General features: G+C 37.6%; 1 protein-coding gene across 4 annotated transcripts in view; it reads right to left on the bottom strand.

The window, feature by feature from the left end:
• bltp3b (bridge-like lipid transfer protein family member 3B) overlaps positions 1–22,192 on the bottom strand; it is an 87,564-nt gene that overhangs the window by 39,395 nt on the left and 25,977 nt on the right. For 2 of the 4 annotated variants that reach the window (XM_069908314.1, XM_069908315.1), the window contains exons 3-13: positions 21,833–21,871; positions 20,206–20,297; positions 19,749–19,938; positions 18,529–18,669; positions 17,315–17,485; positions 12,875–13,055; positions 11,623–11,706; positions 9,733–9,909; positions 8,229–8,386; positions 2,387–2,528; positions 1,059–1,133 (exon numbers count right to left, since the gene is read on the bottom strand). In XM_069908314.1, the coding sequence (XP_069764415.1) occupies positions 1,059–1,133; positions 2,387–2,528; positions 8,229–8,386; positions 9,733–9,909; positions 11,623–11,706; positions 12,875–13,055; positions 17,315–17,485; positions 18,529–18,669; positions 19,749–19,938; positions 20,206–20,297; positions 21,833–21,871 (1,450 nt within the window). Of the gene's footprint in view, positions 1–1,058; positions 1,134–2,386; positions 2,529–8,228; positions 8,387–9,732; positions 9,910–11,622; positions 11,707–12,874; positions 13,056–17,314; positions 17,486–18,528; positions 18,670–19,505; positions 19,628–19,748; positions 19,939–20,205; positions 20,298–21,832; positions 21,872–22,192 lie in introns of those variants that run through there. The other 2 variants (XM_069908316.1, XM_069908317.1) reach the window with 2 other exon arrangements.

The raw sequence follows: 22,192 nt of genomic DNA, 5'->3' as shown, positions 1-22,192 counted from the left end.
GGACATTACCCCTCCATAAATCTTCGTCCACGAAGCCAAGCCAAAGAAATATAAATGATGTAAAAAATTAAACTGTACCATTTGATATCTGACATTAATTGTATTTGTAACATTCTTATAGCATAACTTCTTGAACTTGTATATTCCTTTTCCATCTTAATTTAGATTTAAATAAATCTTTTTTCTGCATAGTCTCTTGCAATTTTATAAATATATTAGTAATAAATCATTTAATAAATGTATCTGTTATTGAATATTCAAAATGACTTTGTTCAGGTAATCTAAAATTCGATCCTAACACTCTTTTTAAATATGATTTAAGTTTATAATAAAAAAATAGTATTATTTGGTATATTATACTTATCTTTCAATTGGTTAAAAGACAAAAAAAAACCCAAAAAATAATCCTTTACCCTTTTTATTCCACAATTATACCAAACATCAAAAAATGAATTATTAACTGTAAAAGGAATAAGAGGGTTTTGCTTTAGTAACATCCAAGTTATTTGATCATTTTTCATTTCTCTTTCTACATGGATTCCATTCCATACTTTTAATATATGTTTTGGTGTATCCAATCTCCCTTTCAACAGTTGTTCATGGCATTTAAGTAAAATACGTTCGGAATTATTTTCTCCTATTTTACTCATTTCAATCTGTCTTTTGACCAATCTGATAACAGGAGGACAAAAATCTAATTTGAGCTGCTTTGTATTAATTCAATCATAAAGTAAATTTTCAATTTACACAAAACACGTATATTGATTTAGTCTCTGCTCAAATCAAATGATGCATACAGGAAGTAACCTGACATGATCTACCTTACCTCAAACCATCTTGTTAGGCTTCTTTTAAATGGATGAATGCAATATTCCACACTTAATACTTCATGGTTGCAATCAAGTAATAATACAATTTGGTGAAAATTGATTTTAAAAGATTTAACTGAGCACACAATTTATTATCCCATTTAAGATTAATTTAACATCATGCAGAATCAATTAATGGTTAATAATTAGCCCACCAACCAAATCACATTACAGTAATAATAAAGTAACCTGTATATAAAAGGAGATCTAGGGCAGAACTATGTTGCAAGTCCTTTTTCAACCTGTCCAACACATTCCATAAGGCTATAATGCAAGTTCACAAGAATCAATTTTAATAGAACAATTTTAATACCTACTTGAGAATACTTCAACATAAAAATGCAAAACACTTCAGTGAACATATAATACCCACAGGTGGTACAACCTGATTATTTGGAGAAAATAGACTTCACACTGTCACCAAACTCCTGAGAGTTGTTTGCTGTAAAATGGGTAATAGGAGTATAATAATTGTCTTGAAGATCAATGCAAAGGACCACCTTGAAAGTTGCTCAACAGAGCCTGGGAAAGACATTTATTAATAGTTGTTTGGGATATCGTCATCTTTGCAGTATTTTTCAGAAGAAAATTAGAACAAGCAAAGGAATCTTACTGCTGATATATCTTAATGAGATTATTTTCTTTCTTGCACCAAATGCAGTGAATACTCCACATTTTTTAAAAAATTTAGAGATATAGTATGGTAATTGGCCCATCTGGCCCATGAACCTGCACTGCCTACATACACCAATTAATCGACAAACCCCATAGGTTTGTGGAGGGTTGGAGGAAACTGGAGGAAACCCACACCGATGTGAGAGAACATACAAACTTCTAACAGAGAGCGACGGATTGAAACCCAGGCTGCTGTTGTTGTAATTGCGTTGCCCTAATCACTACACTAAACATCCCGCCCCAAAGCTGAAAGATCAATTGAAAGAGTACAGGTTATATTTTATTTTATTTTAGTGAATTATACACAAGACAGTTTTGTTACCATAAGGGATTGTGGAATATTTTTGAGCTTTGAGGAAAGCTACAACACCGTTTGCAGTACATTTCGAGAGTTTTTTTTTTTTAAATCTTGCTTCCTCACTTGGAAGTTTAAAGGGTTAAATAATTTCATCCAATAAGAATGAAAGATCCAAAATCCAGCCAAATGTGCATAAGAATCTCAGTGCTTCATTCTCTCTCGTCAGACAAGGGTTTCTACAAGGAGTCATCGTATTTAATATCCGCTGATACAAACTTGATGATACTGTTCTAGAGTCATTTCGATGAAGGGCTCAGGCCTGAAACATCAGTTATATTTATCTCCTATGCACAGTGTGAGACCTACTGGGTTCCTCCAGCATTTCTAGGTTTTTGCTACAATCACAGTGTCTGAAATCTTTCATGTCTCACAAGAGTTGTCCCAATCCCATCTCTTCTCTCAGAGACCACAAAGCAACTCTGGATTCCAAATTCTTTTCATTCCAAACATTTAATCATAAAATATCTTAAAAATAAACTCTTACTGGGAAAGTCTTTTCCATCTGGAAAATAATATTCAGTGAATTCAATGTGAATAGCTGCCATTTCTGATGGAAGATATAAAGACTTCTTATTGCAACAGATCATAGCTTTGGGAGAATCTCTTCGTTGGTCTGCTGTAGAAACCTTCAGGAGAGACCAAGTTAAGAATTTTACCAAGTGACCAAGATAGCGATTTCCTCATTACTGCAAGGCTACTGAATGTGAGGAAAGTTCAAAAGGCATTAGGGCAAATGATCAAACTTATGTTAAACGTAATAATGAGTGATGAAGCATTGCAAAAGCTTCGACTTCCAAAAAGAAAAAAAACTGGTCTCTACCATGCACTGGAGAAGGGTACCGCTCTAGTCTTACCCAGTTCTAATTCTAGTTATAGTCTCTATGAGTGACCCTTATGATCACTTAATGATGAGCTGCAAATACTAATTCATTAATATCACCCATGATCTAAGCCCAAGAAACCATTTTTTAAACATTCCATTTTTAAGTTGATCATTCCTTGAGTAAGTTTGCACATTTGGCAAATGGCTAAGCTTATAAATTACAAATGAAAGATACAAATATTAGGGGTTCAGCAGTCTCCAACCAGAGAAGTTCTTCCAGAATGAGGAACCTCTTGCTGGACAGATTGTCATTTCATATGGTTTTTGTTTTCATTATTAGACATTTAGTGATTAGTGCAATGGTAACATTATTAACAATAATCCAGCAGAAATTGTCAGTTTCATGGAAAATCTAATTTTGTTTTTAAAAGTGGTTCTCATTTTTTCTTCCATTATGCTGATAAATTTCTAATATTATCAGATGTAAGATTGCAAAATGTACATTACCAGTAAATCCTTTTGATAGCCCTGCAAAAGGTAGTGGGCACATCCGAGGACATAACAGGCAAAACCCACCATCAAGAACATCTACAGGGAACACTGCCGTCAGAGAGCAGCAGCAACCATCAAGAACTCGTATCACCCGCACAAGCTCTGTTCTCGTTGCTACCATGAGGAAAAAAGAATAGGTACCACAAGACTCACACCACCAGATTCAGAAGCAGCTGCTACTCCTCGACCATTAGACTCCTCACAACAAGCTCAATCATGGACTGATTTCAGGACTCTTACTATAGCATTTTATTGATTTTTTTCTCTCTCTGTATTGCACAATTTGTTTACTTTTCTTTATTTCTTTACTTGTGTACGTTGAGTACAATTCTTTTTGTACTACCAGTAACTGGTAATTTGGTCTTGCCTGCAGGAAAAAAATTTCAGGGTTTTATGTGAAGTCATCTATGTATTCAGACAATAAATCTGAAAGGTATATGGCACAATTGTCAAATACACAGATCCAGCATTTATTCAGTGATTGTGGAAGAAATTTTATGCAGGGAGACTGACACCAACTTCTAACATAGTTGGCAAACAGCCTGTTTTAATACAGCACCTGGACCTGACTATTTGTGTTCAGTGAGAAATATTATTTGGATGCTAAGGTGTAGCCTTAACTGTAGTCAAGGACACTAAAAGTGGTTAATGGCTTTATTTTTCTTACAATTAGACAAAATTTGTTATCAAGATCTAGATATAGTTTATATGTTTTATTCTATGATGTAATCATAATTTCTGTGAAAGCTTATTTATTTCCTTGTATAAATACAAGTGCTTGTAGGTGTAGATTTAGGTAAGCAGTGGAGATTTCCGCCTGGTCTCCATGATAGATCATGTGAAAAAAAGTCTGTGAAATGATACTCGAGGTCTCCAAGAGGCCAATTTCATTGATAATTAATTATGTCAGATAGTAATGGAATTTAAAATTGCTAAATATTCTCACTGCTGCATTATTTAAAACTGAGTTTGAGAGCCATGTTGCTTCTCACCTTAAAAATAGTGGGAGAGAAATTAATAAAAGCTAACCTTTTCTGAGAATATATTTGTCTATGATCAAGTACAAAAATTCTGATTTATACATTTCCTTGTGATTGAATTAGAAGAATGGTCTCATCAATTAAACTATCTATTAGTTACATCAGGCTGTTCACACAAAAATCTTGTTCCAAGCAGATTGACATCCACTCACAATGAAACATTCAATCACATCCATCAATGGAAATAAACTGTCATTCTTCACCTCTGTGGAACTCTTTACCCTGCAGCAACAAGGGTGCACCTCCAGCAGGAGTACTGCAATTCAAATGTTAACTAACCACATCCATCAAGGACAATTACATATGGAAAATAAACTGCCCTTGCCAAAAATTGAATTAAAAGTGAAATTATAAAACACTTTTTCTGTTAATGCACAGTGTAGTGAGAATGGTCATTTTTCCTGAAGGAACTGTGTAAGTTTATACAGGCCAACCATGTTCTAATCCTAAGGCAAAACAGTTCTTGACATATTTTCTTGCATGGATACGCAAAAATGATTTCAGGGAATTGTGCACCAGATGACTTGAGGCCTTCAGAAATGGCTAAAGAGAAAAGCAAAAGCAACCAAATTAAAAATTTCTCTCAGAAAAATTCTCCAATCACATATATCCCAGTTTCAATAACTTGTTTACTTCCTTTTTATTTTGAAAACATGCCTTACTCAAGGGAAACTTTTGATATAATTCTTTTATCCCTCCTTCCTAAGTGTGCTTCGAGGCCTCAAGTCACGCCAAGCATCCATCCCTGAACCTTTTCTAAAATGTTTATGTCCTTTCAAGAGGTAGAATAACCAAAATGACATGCCACATTCAAGAAAAGTCCTCATTCTACAATGTTACTACTAATTATCTAATGTCATTATCCAATAAAGATTTTATCAATTGGTTCATAATTAATAAATGTTATGGGTAGGAAAATGCTTTAAAAATTAATTGCATACTTACTGTTATGTGCAGTTAAATACATTTAACTACTTTAAAATTAATGAGACATATCAACCCTATGTAACATGTGTAAACAACCTTGAAGAGAAAAGATTGTCATTGTTTGATATAATTTTTGTCTCCTTATATTAAAAAAAAATCTGTTCCATATCATCATACTCAAATACGGCTAACTGGAATGGCTTCATAATAAATTCTCACAGAATATTAGTTGCACAAACTGAACAAATTCCATTGATCAATTCCCTTCATCTTTTGCTAGAAATCCCAATGTCAGTCTGAAGAGATAATTTGTAATTATTACATGATAAACGTTCATTCTAGCCTTGAAAGAACCTTGCCAAACCCATTTTGAAAATGTCAAAAAAACCTTACTTACACAAGGGATTTTGTTTTTTTTAATAATAATATTTTACTCAAAACATTGTGAAATATGATAAATCTGCACTAAGTTGCACTGTAGTGGCCTGCTACCTGGCAAGCAAACCAGCACTCAAAATGGCAGAGTAACACGGGGAGCGTGGAAAGCCCACACACACTAATGGCCTTCAGTGGCCAAGAGCCTGAACAAAGGCCAGTTCACCAGTGATGTCACATCCACCCCTAGTGGTGGGAAGATGGGTCTATAAAAGCAGGGCTGGGGAGGTCAATAAATCAGTCTTAACTTCACTTACACCTGTGCGTATGTCACTCTTCTCTCGCTACATTGGTGACCCCAACTGGTCCACACGGAATTTGGACCTGAAGATGACCGACCCGTCTACTCTTCATTCAGTTCGCTACAAGTGCCAATGATCTGGACATCACAACCACTAGTGTTGTTTGAACTGGCAGAAACTCAATTTCAACTGCGGCAGATCTCCACCAATTCCATGAAGTACTACTAATGTGGTGAGTTCGCTAGCCCAGGACACTGCAGCAAGGGCTGTTAATTTCCTACAGCAGCCTCCAGAACAGGGCAAATATGAGGCCCTAAAAGAGCTATTAACCTGCACTGCCCATTTTCTGAACATGGATGGTCTGGCAGACAGGGCTCCGTCCATCCTCATGAGCAATATGCTGGCTTTGGCCAAGGGGCACAAGCCTTGCCTGTTCTTTGAGCAGTTTTCTTTTTCTGGAACAAATGCCTGAGGATGTCCAACTGCTGCTGGCCGACAAGGACTTTGGCAACCCCTGGAAAGCCCCGACAGCTCTCACGGTGGACGCATCCAGCACGGCAGTCGAAGGAGTGTTAGAGAAATTAGTCGAGGGACAATGGTGGCCTCTGGCTTTCTTCAGCAGGCAGCTTCGACCACCTGAGCTGAAGTACAGGGCCCTTGACAAGAGAGCTCTCGGCATTGTACCTCGTGGTCCCACTCTTTCGCTACTTTCTGGAGGGAAGACAATTCAAAGTATTTATGGACAATAAACCACTGACTTTTGCATTTAATTAAGAGTCGGACCCGTGGTCAGCTCAGCAGCAGCGGCACCTATCGTATGTGTCAGAATTCACCACCGACATCAAGTACACAGCCAGGAAAACCTACTTGGTGGCCGATGCTTGATCACAACCACCAGAACAAAGCATATAGACCCTGACCCAGGGGATAGACTACATGGCCCTGGAAGAAGCGCAGCAGGCGGACCTGGAGATACCAGCATACAGGACCACGGTGAAATGACTCCACCTGGACGACTTCCTGGTAGGTCCAGGTAACGCAGTGTTCCTCTGTGACGTATCTACCGGCCACCCCCGCCCCATAGTACCCTCAACCTGGAGGCGATAGGTCTTCAATGTGGTTCACAACTTGGCACACCCAGTCATCAAGACAACTGTTTGCATGGTAACCAGCTGGTTTGTGTGGCATGGCCTCCGGAAGCAGGTCAGCCAGTGGTACAGCACACTGTACCAGATGTCAACAGTCCAACAGCACACCAGGGCACCTCCCCAGTCATTCAAGCCAGAACAAAGTAGGTTCAGCCACATACACATAGACATTGTGGGACCACTGTCAGTATCCTGGAGGAGCACCATACCTACTGACAATGGTCAATCGCTTCACAAGATGGCCAGAAGCAATCCCACTGACAGAAGCAATGATGGAGGCCTGCACCAGAGCCCTGATAAACACTTGAGTGGCAAGGTTTGGAATCCCAGAACACACAATTTAATTCAGAGGTGCACAGTTCACTACAAGCCTGTGGATAGCACCAGCAAATCTACTGGGAATGCAGCTCCATCATACAACATACTACCTTCAAGCAAATGGGCTGGTGGAGCTGTTCCACAGACACCTAAAAGTGGCACTAGTGGCTCTGTTCAAGGGACCCAACTGGACAGACGAACTTCTGTGGGTCCTGCTGGAGATCAGTACAGCCCCCACAGAAGACCTAAATGCCTCACAAGCAGAGCTAGTGTATGGCACACCTTTAGTCATTCCTGGAGAAGCTCAGATAAAGACTGAGTACCCTAGCCCCAGTGCTACCCACACAGCATGGACAAACAAAAACAAGGACTTGAGGACCTATTTGTATGTCTTGGTCCACAGGAGAGCACATTGGGCACCATTACAATGGCCATATGAAGAACTGTACAAGGTGATCAGACACAATGGGTCAACATGCATGCTGGACATAGGTGGGAAAGAAGAGACATTCACTGTTGACTATCTCAAACCAGCACACCTGGAGGCAAACCAACCAGTCAACATACAGTCGCAGGAGCAGGCCGTCCAAGCAAAGGTGGACCACAACCGAAGACAACAATGGTGGTGGGGGGGTTGGGGGGGGGGTGGGAGGGTCTTGTAGCAGTCTGCTACCTGGCAAGTGAACCAGCACTCAAATGGCAGGCTAACATTTTTTTTTGGAAGGAGTAATAGTTAAATTTTGTACATAAAGGTAAACATTAAAAAATAGCATTACATTAAAATTTTATATAATGTTATGTGGGTCAAATTAATCTTGGCTTTAAAATATCCAATTCTCACCTGATAAATATTTAGATCCTCCACTCTAAAAACAAAACAACTAGATAATAACTTTGTTCTTGACTGTTGATTTGGTGAAGATGAAACATTAGCAAGACTTGTTCCTTTAGACAATTGCTCTTTTCCTGTAGTTACAGGTTTATGTCTGAGAGTGGTCTCTGCATAGAATGAAAAGACAAGCACTTGAGGAGCAAAAATCCACTTTGTGAAAGGAACTTATTTCAAACACATAACAAACAGAATAAGCAATGTTCATTCATCATCAAGATAAGTTTTTTTAAAATGTCTTCCAACCAATGGTAGGCAATTCTTTTGTGAGAAACTGTTCAATAAGCAGGTTTGCATGTGTCCTGTTCAATACCACCCATCTTCAATTGTGCAACGCAAGGAAAATCAGAGTTCAACTCCAAAATGAGCTTTCGTAGGAAACAATCATTCAAATTGTTGATGATGCAAAATACATCAACAGGAAAACCAATAAATGTAAGTGAACATTTCAGTTAAAAAAATGCAATTCATTGTTTGGACAATTTTGCTTATCCAAAGCACATATTCTTGCTTGGCAAAAAAACAAAAAACACAATGCAGCCCTTATTTAGATTATATGGGTTTGAGATTTTGAATACTTCTGCCTTGGTGTGGTGGAATTGTCTCAATCCACAATACTTATCTATGTTATAGTTTACATCTCCTTTCTTCTTCTTTCTTTTTAGAGGGAGTAGTTAGGGAAGAGTTTAGGGGTGATTTTAGGTAAGGGGTATGTAAAGGGGAGGGTTTACTGAGTAAGGGGGTGGGGGATAGAGGTGCTTTTCTATTATATGCCATGTATACTTACTAATAACATATAATTTGTATTAAGTGTTCATTAACTTTATGTATCATGTTTTTAAAAAAAAATTAAATAAAGTATTAAAAAAGCACAATGTTTGTGTCATTACCAGAATACCTAATGGTACAATTGAGAGATTAGCCTTTAATCATTGCTCGAGAGACCTGGGTTTGATCCTCATCTTGCATGCTTTTTGTATGGAATTTGTAGTGTCCATGTAACTGTGCGAGTGCCCCCACCTCCAAGGTGCTTTAATTTTCTCCCACACTCCAAAAAGATGTTAGGTTGGTAGGTTAAATGTCCAGTGTAAATGGGCCCTGGGTGATAGTAGAATCAGGAGGGTTGCAAAAGGAAAACATTGATTAGTCTGAATGGGTGTTTGATAGTTTGCCAAGGACAAGATGGAGCGAAAGGGGCTGTTCCCATGATCTATGTATCAATGACTCAATGCTTAGAACTGCAGCTTTGGTGAAAGATTAGTTAGCAACCCTTCATAGAACAGATGCATTTCACCTTGCCATTCAAATGACAAGCTACATGTTGGTTGCAAATTAAAAACACTATTTTTCCATAGGTAACTGATGCTTAGTTTCAGTACTCAAGAGTTTATGAGCCTTTTCCCTTGCAGTAAACATTGAACTCTGTTTGTATTATCAACCGGAAAAGAATACTGACCGATTAGCACGTGTGGAGGTGAACCATTTGGTGAAGAAGATTTGCTTTTACTGTAATCCTTCACTGCTTGTTTCACCATATCAACATTAGATTTGAATTCTTTCAGCAACTCTTTTGTCCAGCTTGATCTAGTTTTTGTAGACTCATTATAATACATCCAGTGCTGACAACTGTCACCTGAAAATTATTTGAAAAAGCAAAGTCAGTCAGGTTAAGAATTTTACTGCCACTTGACCATCATACATTTCTCTCCCAAAAGTATATTCTGAGGGGGGGGGGGGGGGGAATGGGGAAAAAATACAACTACTTCAAGGTTAGTCTAGCAACCAATGGAATTTTAAAGTCTCACTGCTATCCATTTCAAAAATCACAACAGTCAAATACATTTGTAATTTTAGCATCCACTTTGCTCCAGTTGAATTTCCAATTCCGTGAGCTTGAAAGCACAAACTTTGACCTAAATGCTCTGACGTGTTATTACCTACAAAAAACAGAAACTCGATTTATTAGAATATTTTGATGTCTGAACAAGACATCACAAGGAATCTATATCACCTGCATCAGGTTCTGATGAAATTGGACTGACCACTACTCAATGCATTCTGTTTGTTCCATCAAGTTGGCTCCAAAAACAGCGGCAGATTTTCTTGCAGCTGTATTTCTATGTTGAAGGTCTCAAGGACCCCTACATTGAGAGTCACAAACAACAGGAGCCAAACAGGGTCCTTAGTCCTCTGAAGTCCACTATAATTAGGATCTTATGAAGTTTCTACTTTCTTCACAAGAAAACATTTGATAATGGGTGGCACGGTTAGCACCATGTTGTTGTAGCGCGAGTGATCGGGGTTTGAAACCCATGCTGTCTGTTAGGCTTTTGTATGTTCTCTCAATGTCTGCATGGGTTTCCCCCAGATGCTTTGCTTTCCTCTCACACTTCAGAAATTTTCTGGAATTGTAGGTTAATTGGGTGTAATTGAGCAGCATGGGCTTGTGGAGGCCTGTTCCATGCTGTATGTCTAAATTGTTTTAAAATTAAAAATTTTAACTCAAAGAAAATCCCCTACAGAAAATCCAGGAGCTAGTGAACCACAAATGAAAGTTGTTCTCATCATGCCTCAAGGGTACCTAAACAGCAAGGCCTAACAAAAAAAAAAACAATTTCAGAACACAGCTGGGTTGAAAGGGCGAGACAGATTCAGCAATAAATCATGTAGATTTCTCAGTACTGACAGGACAACCTGCAGCTATCGCCAGTGTTCCATTCATCTCATTCTTTCCATGACAATATTTGCTGCAAAACCACTAACCAATTAGATACCTTGCTCTGAAATTTATTCCTTGAACTTCTCTTCCTTTCTGCTTTTACTTAAAGCCCATCAGATTGATCAAGCCTTTAGTCATGCAACCTAATATTTACTTCTTGTCAATTTTTGTCTGCCAAACATCTTGGAATATGTCTACAAAAAAAAAGGCATTTTTGTTTGAGAATGCAATGTTGAGCAATGAATACTAAAAAATAAATTACCAAACATATTTGAAATTATATCCCTTTTTGATTTTTTTCTTAAAACCAGTGAGAGAATAACCAAAGTTTATAGAAAGTGTTTGAGACAAAAGAATAGAGACAGTTCATGTTTAACCATCAGTGGTACAGCATATGTATTTGCAAAGAAGGGTCAAAAGAGCACAGGTAGGTCTTCAAGAATCATTTCCACAGCACTCTAAATGAACCAGCTGTTTGCCACTTCCCAACTCTTGATTAACAGTGATCCAGGGTATGGCTCTTCAAGGGTTCATCGGAGTAATTTTTAAAGATGCAAAAATAGAAGAGATGAAGAATAATGGTACAACGATGTAATCGTTGAATGTTTAATTGCATTTTAATCCCACCTGCTCTGTGATAGGGATAATAATCCACTGTAATCTGTGTAAAAGAGAGCTGCATGGCTCCACCTGTGATTTCTCTCGGAGAACCTGTCAATAAATGGTGAAAAAATTAAGTTATAGGGGTGCTGTTTCAATAAGTAAAGCAAAAATTGGCATTGAAATTTTCTTCATCCTTGCACAAAGAAAAATTCCATTAAACTAATCATACTTTCAATTTAATATGCATGGTTTTATTTGACTGAAATTTGCATCCAGTCAAAACAAAATAATAGACAATAAAATCTGTGACCAAGTTAGCAATGGCGGAACTGGTGAAATTGAGTACAAATAAATTGAAGGTAATGCTCAAATTAAAAGGAAAAAAATTTTTTTTACAAAGTCCACGAATTGTGTCAGACTGATTAAGAATACATTCTGTAAGTGGTATCAGCTCTTTATTTTAAATACAGGCCCAGTCACAATGCAGCAGCAATTGATGAAACTTTCCTGAAACACAATATCCTTTTTCAAGTAAATGGAGCAATTTCTGCATAGAACAAAAAAAAGAAATTCTCAAGGTCTTGAAAGAAAGTGATACACTATAACAAGATTAAACATATACAGCAAGTGCCTCTGTAACCACTACTTCAAAATAATACACTAAACACGGATACTCCACTCTCAGATCATGAAGAAACCTTGCTGATTTGACATCTGGTTCATCAGGTACTGTTTCCCGTGCTTTCCCCCCCCCCCCCACAAAAAAGTTTTCAACTTCTCATGTCTTCCCTTCCCTAGTTTTCAATGGGCCATGTTCTCCCTCCCTCTCATCTGGATTACCCGTCCTCAATGTGATTTGCCATACCCTGGGTTCCCACATTTCCCCACCTTCCCCTCACACCTGTTGCGTCCCCTGTTCTCACACCATTCTCTCCTCCCCCCCCCCACCCAACCTAAACTCACCAGGTTCCCAGAACCCAAGTTCCTATGTACCTGAAATCTAGCCAGTTCATAATATCAAACAAAAGTATTGGGTTATTGATATGAATAACATCCCATCATCTGGAAGTCTGTCCGTCCAGCATCACAAATGTGCGAGGTTTACAGAAATTCATTCTATTAGGGAAAATGTCTAAAAGAGTGCAAATTTATTCAATATGGCACTGCTAATGTGTTACAAAGTTCAGTATAAAACCCACAATGTACAAAAATAAATCTAGTTTTCAGCTTGATCATTTCAAGTCTTCAACTCATTAAAATAACTGAAGCAGCTTACCTCTTTCCTTCACGTGAACATCATCACAGATGTGCAAATCCAAATGGGAAATAATTAAATGATAAGAGGTTTCTTTTACATCAAAAGCATTGAAGAGTTTGGCAAGAGCATCATTCTGATCAGTTGCTGCGGTAGTTTGTTGAGTTCTGACCTGTTGAGCAACAGGAACTGGAGCTGGACTCTGCAAAAATAATTTTGAAAGTTAGCTCGTTACCAGTAAAAATAACATTTAAGTGAATTTTAATTATTGAGAATTAATGTTTTTTTGTAAAAAAAAGGACCTAAACCTGAAACATTAATCCTGTTTTGCTCTCCATTGTTGACTATGCCTCCTGCTATCTGTTTTACTTTAAGCACCAATGATCTATAGCTGAACCTGTACGTTTTAAAATATCTACTGTTGTGATATTTACTTTTTTTTTATAAATCTTTTTTATAAGAACCTGTAATCAACTTTTTAATCGTCTTCCATCATCTAGGCTGGGTCCTTCTCGGATCCAGAGCTGAAAGCCAATCTCAAATTTTAACCTATAATTTGAACAACTTGTATTCACTTCTTTAGTATTGGACATAACAATTACCCCATAACATTTGCTGACCAAATCCCACATACAGCTTCGTAAACTTTACATTCAACTTAACTAAGATCTTCGAGTTGGTTTTCATTCTCCTAAACTTCATCATCCATATTCTCAGTCATATCATACACCGCTATTACAATGCCAGGTTAGAATCCAGCACTTTACGTAGGAGTTTCTACGTTCTCCCTGTTTCTGTGCGAGTTTCCTTCGGTTGGTCCTGTTTCCTCCCACTCTTCAAAATGTATGGGAGTTTTAGGTTAATTGGGTGGATTTAGGTGGCACAGGCTTGTAGATCAGAAGGGCCTATTACTGTGTTGTATGTTTGCTGTATCTGGCACTAGATTCCTTTGCCTACGTGATCCTCCTCTCTCCAATAAACCCCATTCAAAATCCTGATCAACTTTTTCCATATCAATGCATAAACTGAGACATTTTATATTTTCCTTCTATAATCACTTTCTTTAGCTGCCTTAACTTGTCCTTTAAACTGCTTACCTTGTGTATTTTTAGTTTATTTCTTTTAAAAGCCTTTTGTCACCCCTCAAGCCTTCACCAGCATACTTTCCTCAACTTAAAAAGACCTAGACAATTTCAATATTAAAGGTTCCATCTTGCTTCAACCAATTACATCTGAGAGCACAAGCAATTGCATGGTGCAAGTTACACGACTCCCATTCCAAATAATTTCTGTATCATCTTAAAATGCAATGCAATCAATGATTGCCTAAAATTAATTTTTTTTTTATCTACATCCTTTTCCAATAGCAATGCTCAATTCCTAAAGGAAAAGCTCACCACCGAGTAAATGTTGAAAATCTGAGACCAAAGCTGAAAGGGTTTCTGGGGTCAGAGAATGAACCTTACCCAGAAATTTAGTCACTAAATTCAAACCATGAAAAATTTAATCCAATAACATTATGGCTGTTTCAAAGTTTTAAAAAAAAATCTATAAATACATTGTTGAAAAATATTTGCCCATAGCTCCATTCCAAAATTCATATTCTATCAGAACAAAATAAATGGCTTTCCACACCGACTCATCAGGTGGAGACATTAAGCATTTAAACTTGGGAAAAGTTTAGAGTTAATTCACCCCTTTGTTCTAACATTATGATTTTCAAGAAACCTCTAACCTCTTAGGCTGGATTCCAACTTAAAGGCTTTTAGTTATAATTCCACAGATGGTAGTTTTCCACCATTGGCTCCTCAGTCAGCACATACACCAAATGTCCACAACTGCAGTTCCTCTCATACTGAGCAGGATTATGTTCAAGTTTTTTTGCCATCTGATTGTACTAGTACAACCTGTTCTCCATCCATGGTGCAGAACAGTGCAAACACACATACAGACAAATGATACATATATACAATACATACAGTATATTAAAATAAATATTGTTAATAAATAGATTACAGAGAGTAATTTTAGCAGTTAGACAGTCATTCAGCAATCTCACTACCTCAGTCTGATGTTTCTGACTCTAATACATCATTATCTTTTTCCCAAATGGAGTAGCTGGAAGATCTGCATGTTGAGTGGTAGGGGACCTCCCTGATTTTGGGAGCCCTCTTTAAACAACAATCCCAGTAAATCACATTGATATGGGGGAGGGAGAAACTAGTGATACTTTCTGCCTCTTCGATGATCCTGTGGATTGACCCCAGACCTTGTGCCCTACCACAACCAGACCAGTCTGTGATGCGGCCAGCCAGAATGCTCTAGATAGAACTGCAGAAAGTTAACGGAATGGTGGCCAGTAGTTTTGCCTGCCTCAGGCTTCTAAGGAAGTGCAGACCCTGTTGTGCCTTCCTGATAAAGTGTAAAGATGTTGTGTGTCCAGGATAGGTCACTTCTGAAGTGGACTCTGAGGAACTTGATGCTCTCCACTCTCTCCTCTTCTGAGCTATTTATGTGTAATGGAGGGTGGTTGGCCCTGGTCCTCCTCAAGTCTACAATCACCTCATTTGTCTTGTCCATGTTGAGACTCAGATTATTATTCTTGCACCTTTTCACAAGGTTTTCAAGCTCTGACCTGTCATGTGACTGATCGTTGTTGTTGATAAGACCAGCGATTGTCATGTCATCTGCTAACTTGATTAGACTGTTGGAGCTGTATCTGGCAAATCAGTCGTGGGTCAGCAGCGTGAACAGGGTCAGGCAGAGCACACAGCCCTGAGGTGAGCCAGTGCTCAGTATGATGGTGCTCAATGTTCTGCTGCCAACCCTGATATCCTGTGGACTCTCTGTCAGGAAGTCCAGAATCCAGTTACAGAGAGGGGGTGTTGAGTCCCAGTCCCAGCGAGAACAACTTCTCCACCAGCCCCTGGGATACAACTGTATTAAACGTCATGCCAAAGTCAATGAACAACGGTCTGCCATATGAAGAATTGTTCTCCAGGTGGATGGACAAGGCTATAGCATCATCAGTGAAATGGTTTCCATCTGTAGGCGAAATGAAATGGGTCAGTGTCTCTGGGAGATCCGCTTTGATATGGTCTGTCACCAGATGCTCAGAGAATTTCATAATGTCATTGAGGCCTGTTATTGTCATCTTCTTTGGTACTGGGATGTTGGTGGCTGCCTTGAAACCTGCAGGGATGATGGACTACTGCAATGACGTGTTGAACATCTCCAGAAGAATCCTCAGTACCCGACTAGGCATGTCGTCTAGTTCTGGTGTCTTGTGATTGCAACAGTACACATTATCAGTAAATAATAACTCAGACTGCTGACAACACTGTTGCCAGAATTTCACTGGCTGTTCAGGGGCAAGATCTACTGCGCTCCACTACAGCAGATTGTGTTCAGTAGTTTAGGGGAAGGTTCCAAGCTTTAGATACTTGGATAAAAGAAGAGTGCCACCCTCATCACTCCACCACCACTCACCCCCTCTGGAATTGAAACACAAGAACAAAAAATATATAAATTTCAGCATTATTTTCCAGTGTGTATGAAACAATGCCTTTTCCTTTTAAAAAAAAAGTTGGTTAAATTCTTAAAAGGCTATAGAAAATAATTCAAGAATCCAGAACAAATTTAAACACCTGATTTAAAAGCTATATTGTCACCAAACAATTTCATAGCATAACATCAAACACTTAATCTATTCTACTGCATTCCAACCCACACAAATATAAACTTCAAGTTAAAATTTAGACATACAGCAGAGGCAGGCCCTTCTGGCCCACGAGTCCCTGGCACCTAATTACCCCCAATTGACCTACAACTCCAATACATTTTGGAGGAAATTGGAGAACCCAGAGAAAACCCACACAGACAGCAGAAGATTCAAAAACAGATCGCTGGCACTGTAACAACATTGCACTAATTGCTACACTAACCGTGCCATCCATTATCTCCCAAAGAGTTGTCATTTACACTCTACTGCATACTAAACACAATAAAAATACAAATTTATATTCTCCATTTAAAGACTAAACTATTTTGAGGAATGGCAAGGTCAGAAATCCTACTTCAAAACTCACAACATTCAATCAAACTAAGTTTTGCTTTCTCAGTTTAGGCTATTAGCATTTAAAGGATTTGCTGCTTCGTTACACACGTGGATAGGAGTGATTCCATAAATTAAAGAATCGGTTTGCAGGATAGCTTGGCTATTATTATTTCAAGAAGCCTCTAGTAAGCATTTGGAATGTTACTGGAAAGTTTTCATTGAGTAAATTTCAATTCCATAAAATTTTAAAATTATAAATTTTCTTTATAAATAGATAATCTAGTAGTTGCATTGTTATATTTGTGAATGTATTAAGTAACAAGCCATATCAATTTATGCGCAATCATTCTAATTTGTATTTATTACAAAATAAGACTCCAATGGAACAAATGAAAAACAATCACCTGGGTTGGTGCAGAAGCCATACTCTTCCTTTGCTGTGCAGATTTTTCTATGACTTCACTCAGAGATTTTGAATACTGCGCCATTGCCTTCAACTGAGAGTCAGTCAGAACCCACAACAAATCATCCAATACAAGTACCAGTTTTGAGGCAACTACATTGCAATCTTTTAACTGTTGAAACAAGAACAAACAAGAATATCATCTTAAATCCTGTTCGATATCTAGGCTGAAAAGAAAATGGGAGTTCCAAGGAAATGATTCATCAACAAAGTACTGTATTCTCCAAGCCTTAATAATGATCTCCATGCAAACAATAGGGATGTCTGCAAATTGCCAAAAGATGCAAAACTGAATCCAACTTGTTCAGTTCTTTGCTTGTGCCAGACTGACAAATTACCTGGACTTTAATGATAAGGGACTTGATAACATCCTACTTTTAAAATATGTCAGAATATAACAAATTTTCCAGTGAATCCAGGGAGCTTAAAGTGAACATGGGAAACTTCACCCAATGATTCAGATGCCAAACCACCAGCATTTCTGAAAAGACAGATAGTGATTTTGAGTTTTACAGTTACAGACACAAGTTGGATGTTGGGATGGAGGAGGGGGAGGTTGGGTGAAATGGGAAAATGAGTGGGCATGATAGACACAGAGGATTAGAAACAAAGCATAAACAGCAGTTATGGCATGTTTGGTTATTCAGTTAAATACTAATAAACTCATCTTTCTATCAGTCACACGATACTGAAATTACAGGCTGTTCCACCCACAAATATTCATGCAATTATTTATCCAAATATAAAGTGACAGAATTCAAGCTTACTTTGCAAACAAAGCCGTAAACAAAAAAAAACTATAACCTCTCACATTAATAGCAATGCATTTACATAGGTACTTGTAGGTTAAAAATGCATTTGCTCTAAGCTTACTGATGATTTGTCCAACTGAAAATGATATTCTCATCGTGTTTAACAATAAAACGCCTAAGCATTCGATTTAGAAAGCAGTAGAGCATTGTGGTTAACCACACATCTTTTTGTGGGCTTTATCTTCAGATGATTTTTCTGTAACATTATGTCCAGAATGGAAATAGGTCAAAACAAAAACATTGATAATACAAATCAGTAACTGCATTTCAACCATTTCACCCTATCAAGTATTTTATTGTTGCATGCATGCAATATTTCTGTCAATTATTTACTCCTTCATACCCTTCGCTTCAAGCTGACTTTCAGTTTGGACTGGTTTGTGATGAGTCTCACTGGTGCACTGAGGATATCGTGTTCCTCATTCTGGATTGCATCTGCCTCTATACGAATCATCTGCCAGGTAATCTCTTTGAATGTCAGAACCTGAATAAAGGAGGATCAATTCAACTATTAATCAGCAAAAATAAGCACCAAATAATTTTTAATACAAATTAGAGCCAGGGAAAAAAAAATTCCATTGTTAATATTCTAAGAAAATCACATTGATACATTGCTTGGTAGGCACTGGTATGAAAGACAAGGTGACTGTTTAATAAAGTTACATTGTTCACAAGAAGAGCAGAAAAGTAAATCGAGGCAGCATGGATATGTCTGGCGGATGTGCTTATCACACGTCATCAACACATTCCTTCACCAAACTCTAATATGTGGGCTTTCTTGATCTCAAAAAAAATTAAGTGACGTTAGGATAGGATGTCACTCAAGAGCTAGCGGATGGCTTGTTGAATTGTTTGCCCTCAAGAAGGTAGTGGGACGTAGTCTTCTGGATCTGGATCTGTAGTGCAATGCACAAAGACTGCTGGAGAAGCTCAGTAGGTCACACAGCACCACCAGCACTTTTGTGTTTTGCAGTAGAATAAATGCTGCGCGACCTGCTGAGTTTCTCCAGCAGTTTTTGTGCATTGCACTACAGTAACAGCAACTGCAGTCTTTCCTGTTTTACCCCAAGATATAGAGTTGGTTTCTCACAATTTAATGGTACATTTGGCAATTTCAGCACAGTCTGGAGGAGACCATACCATCCAAAGGTAATGAATTCATTTTCCAGAAGTTAATCAGTTTTTTTTAAATTAATATTCTTGAAATTTCAAGGTTTGCAAAATGCAAGACTTGTATTCCATATTGTCAAACTTCATTCAATGTTCACAGATGCCACAGTGATATATAAACTTGTCTTTTTGCCTACTCCCAACACATACCATTTATTCACTTTCCCAGTACTCAAGTTCATGGTGTCTTTGGAAAGATGCAGGTTATGTTTTCTGCAGAAACACATGGTTACACAAATCTGTGTCCCGTGCCAGAATTTGATGCTCATTCTTAAACGACTCAATGGTCCTTGTCAAACAAAATTTGAACCTGCCATTTAAAAGAAATTCAAATATCTCACAATAAAATAACAAAAGAAGCAGGACCAATTCCAAAAGAAAGTCACAATTTACCTCGCCACGTTGAGAGTCTAATATTCGGGTGAACCGCAAGTCATTTTGCTGCCAACTTGTATTTACACTATATATTTGCAGCTGCGACAACTCAAAAGATGCGTTAAAAGCTTTTGCTTTGATTTTAATGATGATGGAATTCACAGAGAGGGAGATGCCTTCCACAACCTTTTCAGCAAAGCTGTACTCACTAGAAGAAGAATACAATGTTAAGTTATTAACTGAAACTAATTACATTTAACATCAATTATAAGAGACAATGTTTACTTGTTCACTTTTTAAAAGAGGAGCAAAGGACAAACTATCAACTATTTGCAAAGAAAAAATATCGATTTTTACAAAAAAAATGCCTGACATCTAAGAAGTTTTATAACTGAAGAAAACAAAGATGCAGCGGGATTTGATACATTTCTACTGTAGTAATTTTTCCTGAATGATTCTCATCTTCACGTCTCACCTCTGTCCTGCAGCTGTGGCAATAGGAGATGGTCCATTTGGAGGGCGAGGCTCTTCGCAGGTTCTCATCTCCATTTCCACCTTATCCAGGAACTAGGTGAAGACAATATAAAAAACCCTCAACATCCCAATTGATGCGATCCACACAGCTCCTTGGATATTTTTTGTGGCATGGTAGTCAATTAAAAAAATTTACAGTCCCACAAACAATTATACCAATCCAAAATTTCATTGCAACAACACACTTACTGCATGATCTTATAGTATCATTGGGCTTTTCAAAGACAATTACATCTGATTTTCAATATTACTTCAGCAGTAACCACCGAGTCAGTAGCAAAATTTTGTGAGGACAAGATATTACATGAGGTGAATGAGCAGGAAGGGGTTAAACAAACATTGCTAATGGAACAGCTATAACTATAAGATCACACAAATCTTATGATTCAGCCACCTGTCAAGTATTTAGAAAGCTTTGTGTCCCCTGGCATTCAAAGTATGAAAGATCTGAAAATATTTATACATTTAAAATCCAATTAAAATCACTCAGTGACAACCCATTCGCTCAAATGGATGGAGAAGCCATTCCTATGCAAAGTTTAATCTGGGTGCAAGCTCTGCAGGCAGGTTCTCCACCATTAGCGCTGATGAACGATCACAAATTCCTGCTGAACTCCACAGCAGTCCAACATCAGAGCATAGTCTTGAAAGGCTGGTGAAAGTAGACCTCTAACCTAGTGCGTAAATCATAAATCTGGTGGCACACAAACTGGAATTACCTGCAATTTAGGTGAAATAACTGTTCCATAATTATAAGTGCATCATGAATGGCTCCAAAGTCAAAGTGCAGCAGCAATAACAGTGGGAACTAGTTCTGAACCATTCATATATTAGATGTTAAACACATGCTATTTCCTTATTTAATTTGCCCTTATCAGGACAATCTATGTTTTTTTTTCAAAAGCAAACATTTAAATGCTACTGCGGCAAAATCAATTCCCAGTATTTATACAACATCATAAGGGAAGTTATTAATTTGTCATGGGATTTATTAATTTATAAGGGAAGTCATTAATCAAGAATTTGAAGGTCTGGAGCTTAATGATGGTAACAATGTCAAAAGGAGATGGTTAAACATTCATATCAAAAAAGTATCATGACACAAATACTCGTTGCCACTTCTTAGTTCTTGCCTGAGTATTGTCCAGGTTCTTCTGCATCGGGACAGGAGTCACAAAAAGAACTAAACACTTTTACAATGACACCAAATGTCTGATATTATAATGGAAAGGAAATAGCTGGAATTAGGACATTGCAAAGATTGGTCTCCAAAAAAAACAGTACTTTCCCCCTCTTGGTGACATTAATGAGGCCCAAAACACACCACACTGGCTGTAGATCAGATCTTCAAAAATGCTAACTTGAACTGAGTAATGAAACAACAGAACACCCATTTCCCTCATGAGTGCACTGGAAGATAGACATATGCAGATTAAAATACTGCCCAAAATAATGAACTTAATGTATAAACTAAGCTATTCTATTAGTTTTTTTTTGGTGTCTTGTCAGAAACTTGAGCATTTGACACACGTTCATTTATATTTAATTGTTATGAAATGAAAATTTACCAGGCAGATTGGATGAGTCTTCAGTTTAGTCCAATGTATCTGAAAGAAAGAAGGAGAATTAATTACTCTATTAGCTTATCAATTTTTTCAACTATATATTGAATCTCAATCCAAAAGAAATAAATATGCCTCTTTTCTAGGTGGCTGCATTCAACTTTTCCCTATGTTTTGCAATTTATTAATGAGACCTTTCAAATTAAATTCCACAGTCATTCCTATCAACTTAGAAAAGGTACCAGAATGTCATTTCACAATTAAGATTACGACGATCGATGCACAAAAAAGTTACTGAAACATCAGGATCTAGGCATGCTTCAAAATTGTCCTCATGGATTGAGATCAGATATTTCCTCCAAGTAA

This window comes from Narcine bancroftii, chromosome 13 (genome assembly GCF_036971445.1).
Source record: "Narcine bancroftii isolate sNarBan1 chromosome 13, sNarBan1.hap1, whole genome shotgun sequence".
Lineage (NCBI taxonomy): Eukaryota > Metazoa > Chordata > Chondrichthyes > Torpediniformes > Narcinidae > Narcine > Narcine bancroftii.
Note: the sequence above shows the minus strand (reverse complement) of the source record. Positions and strands in the feature narration are given on the sequence as shown.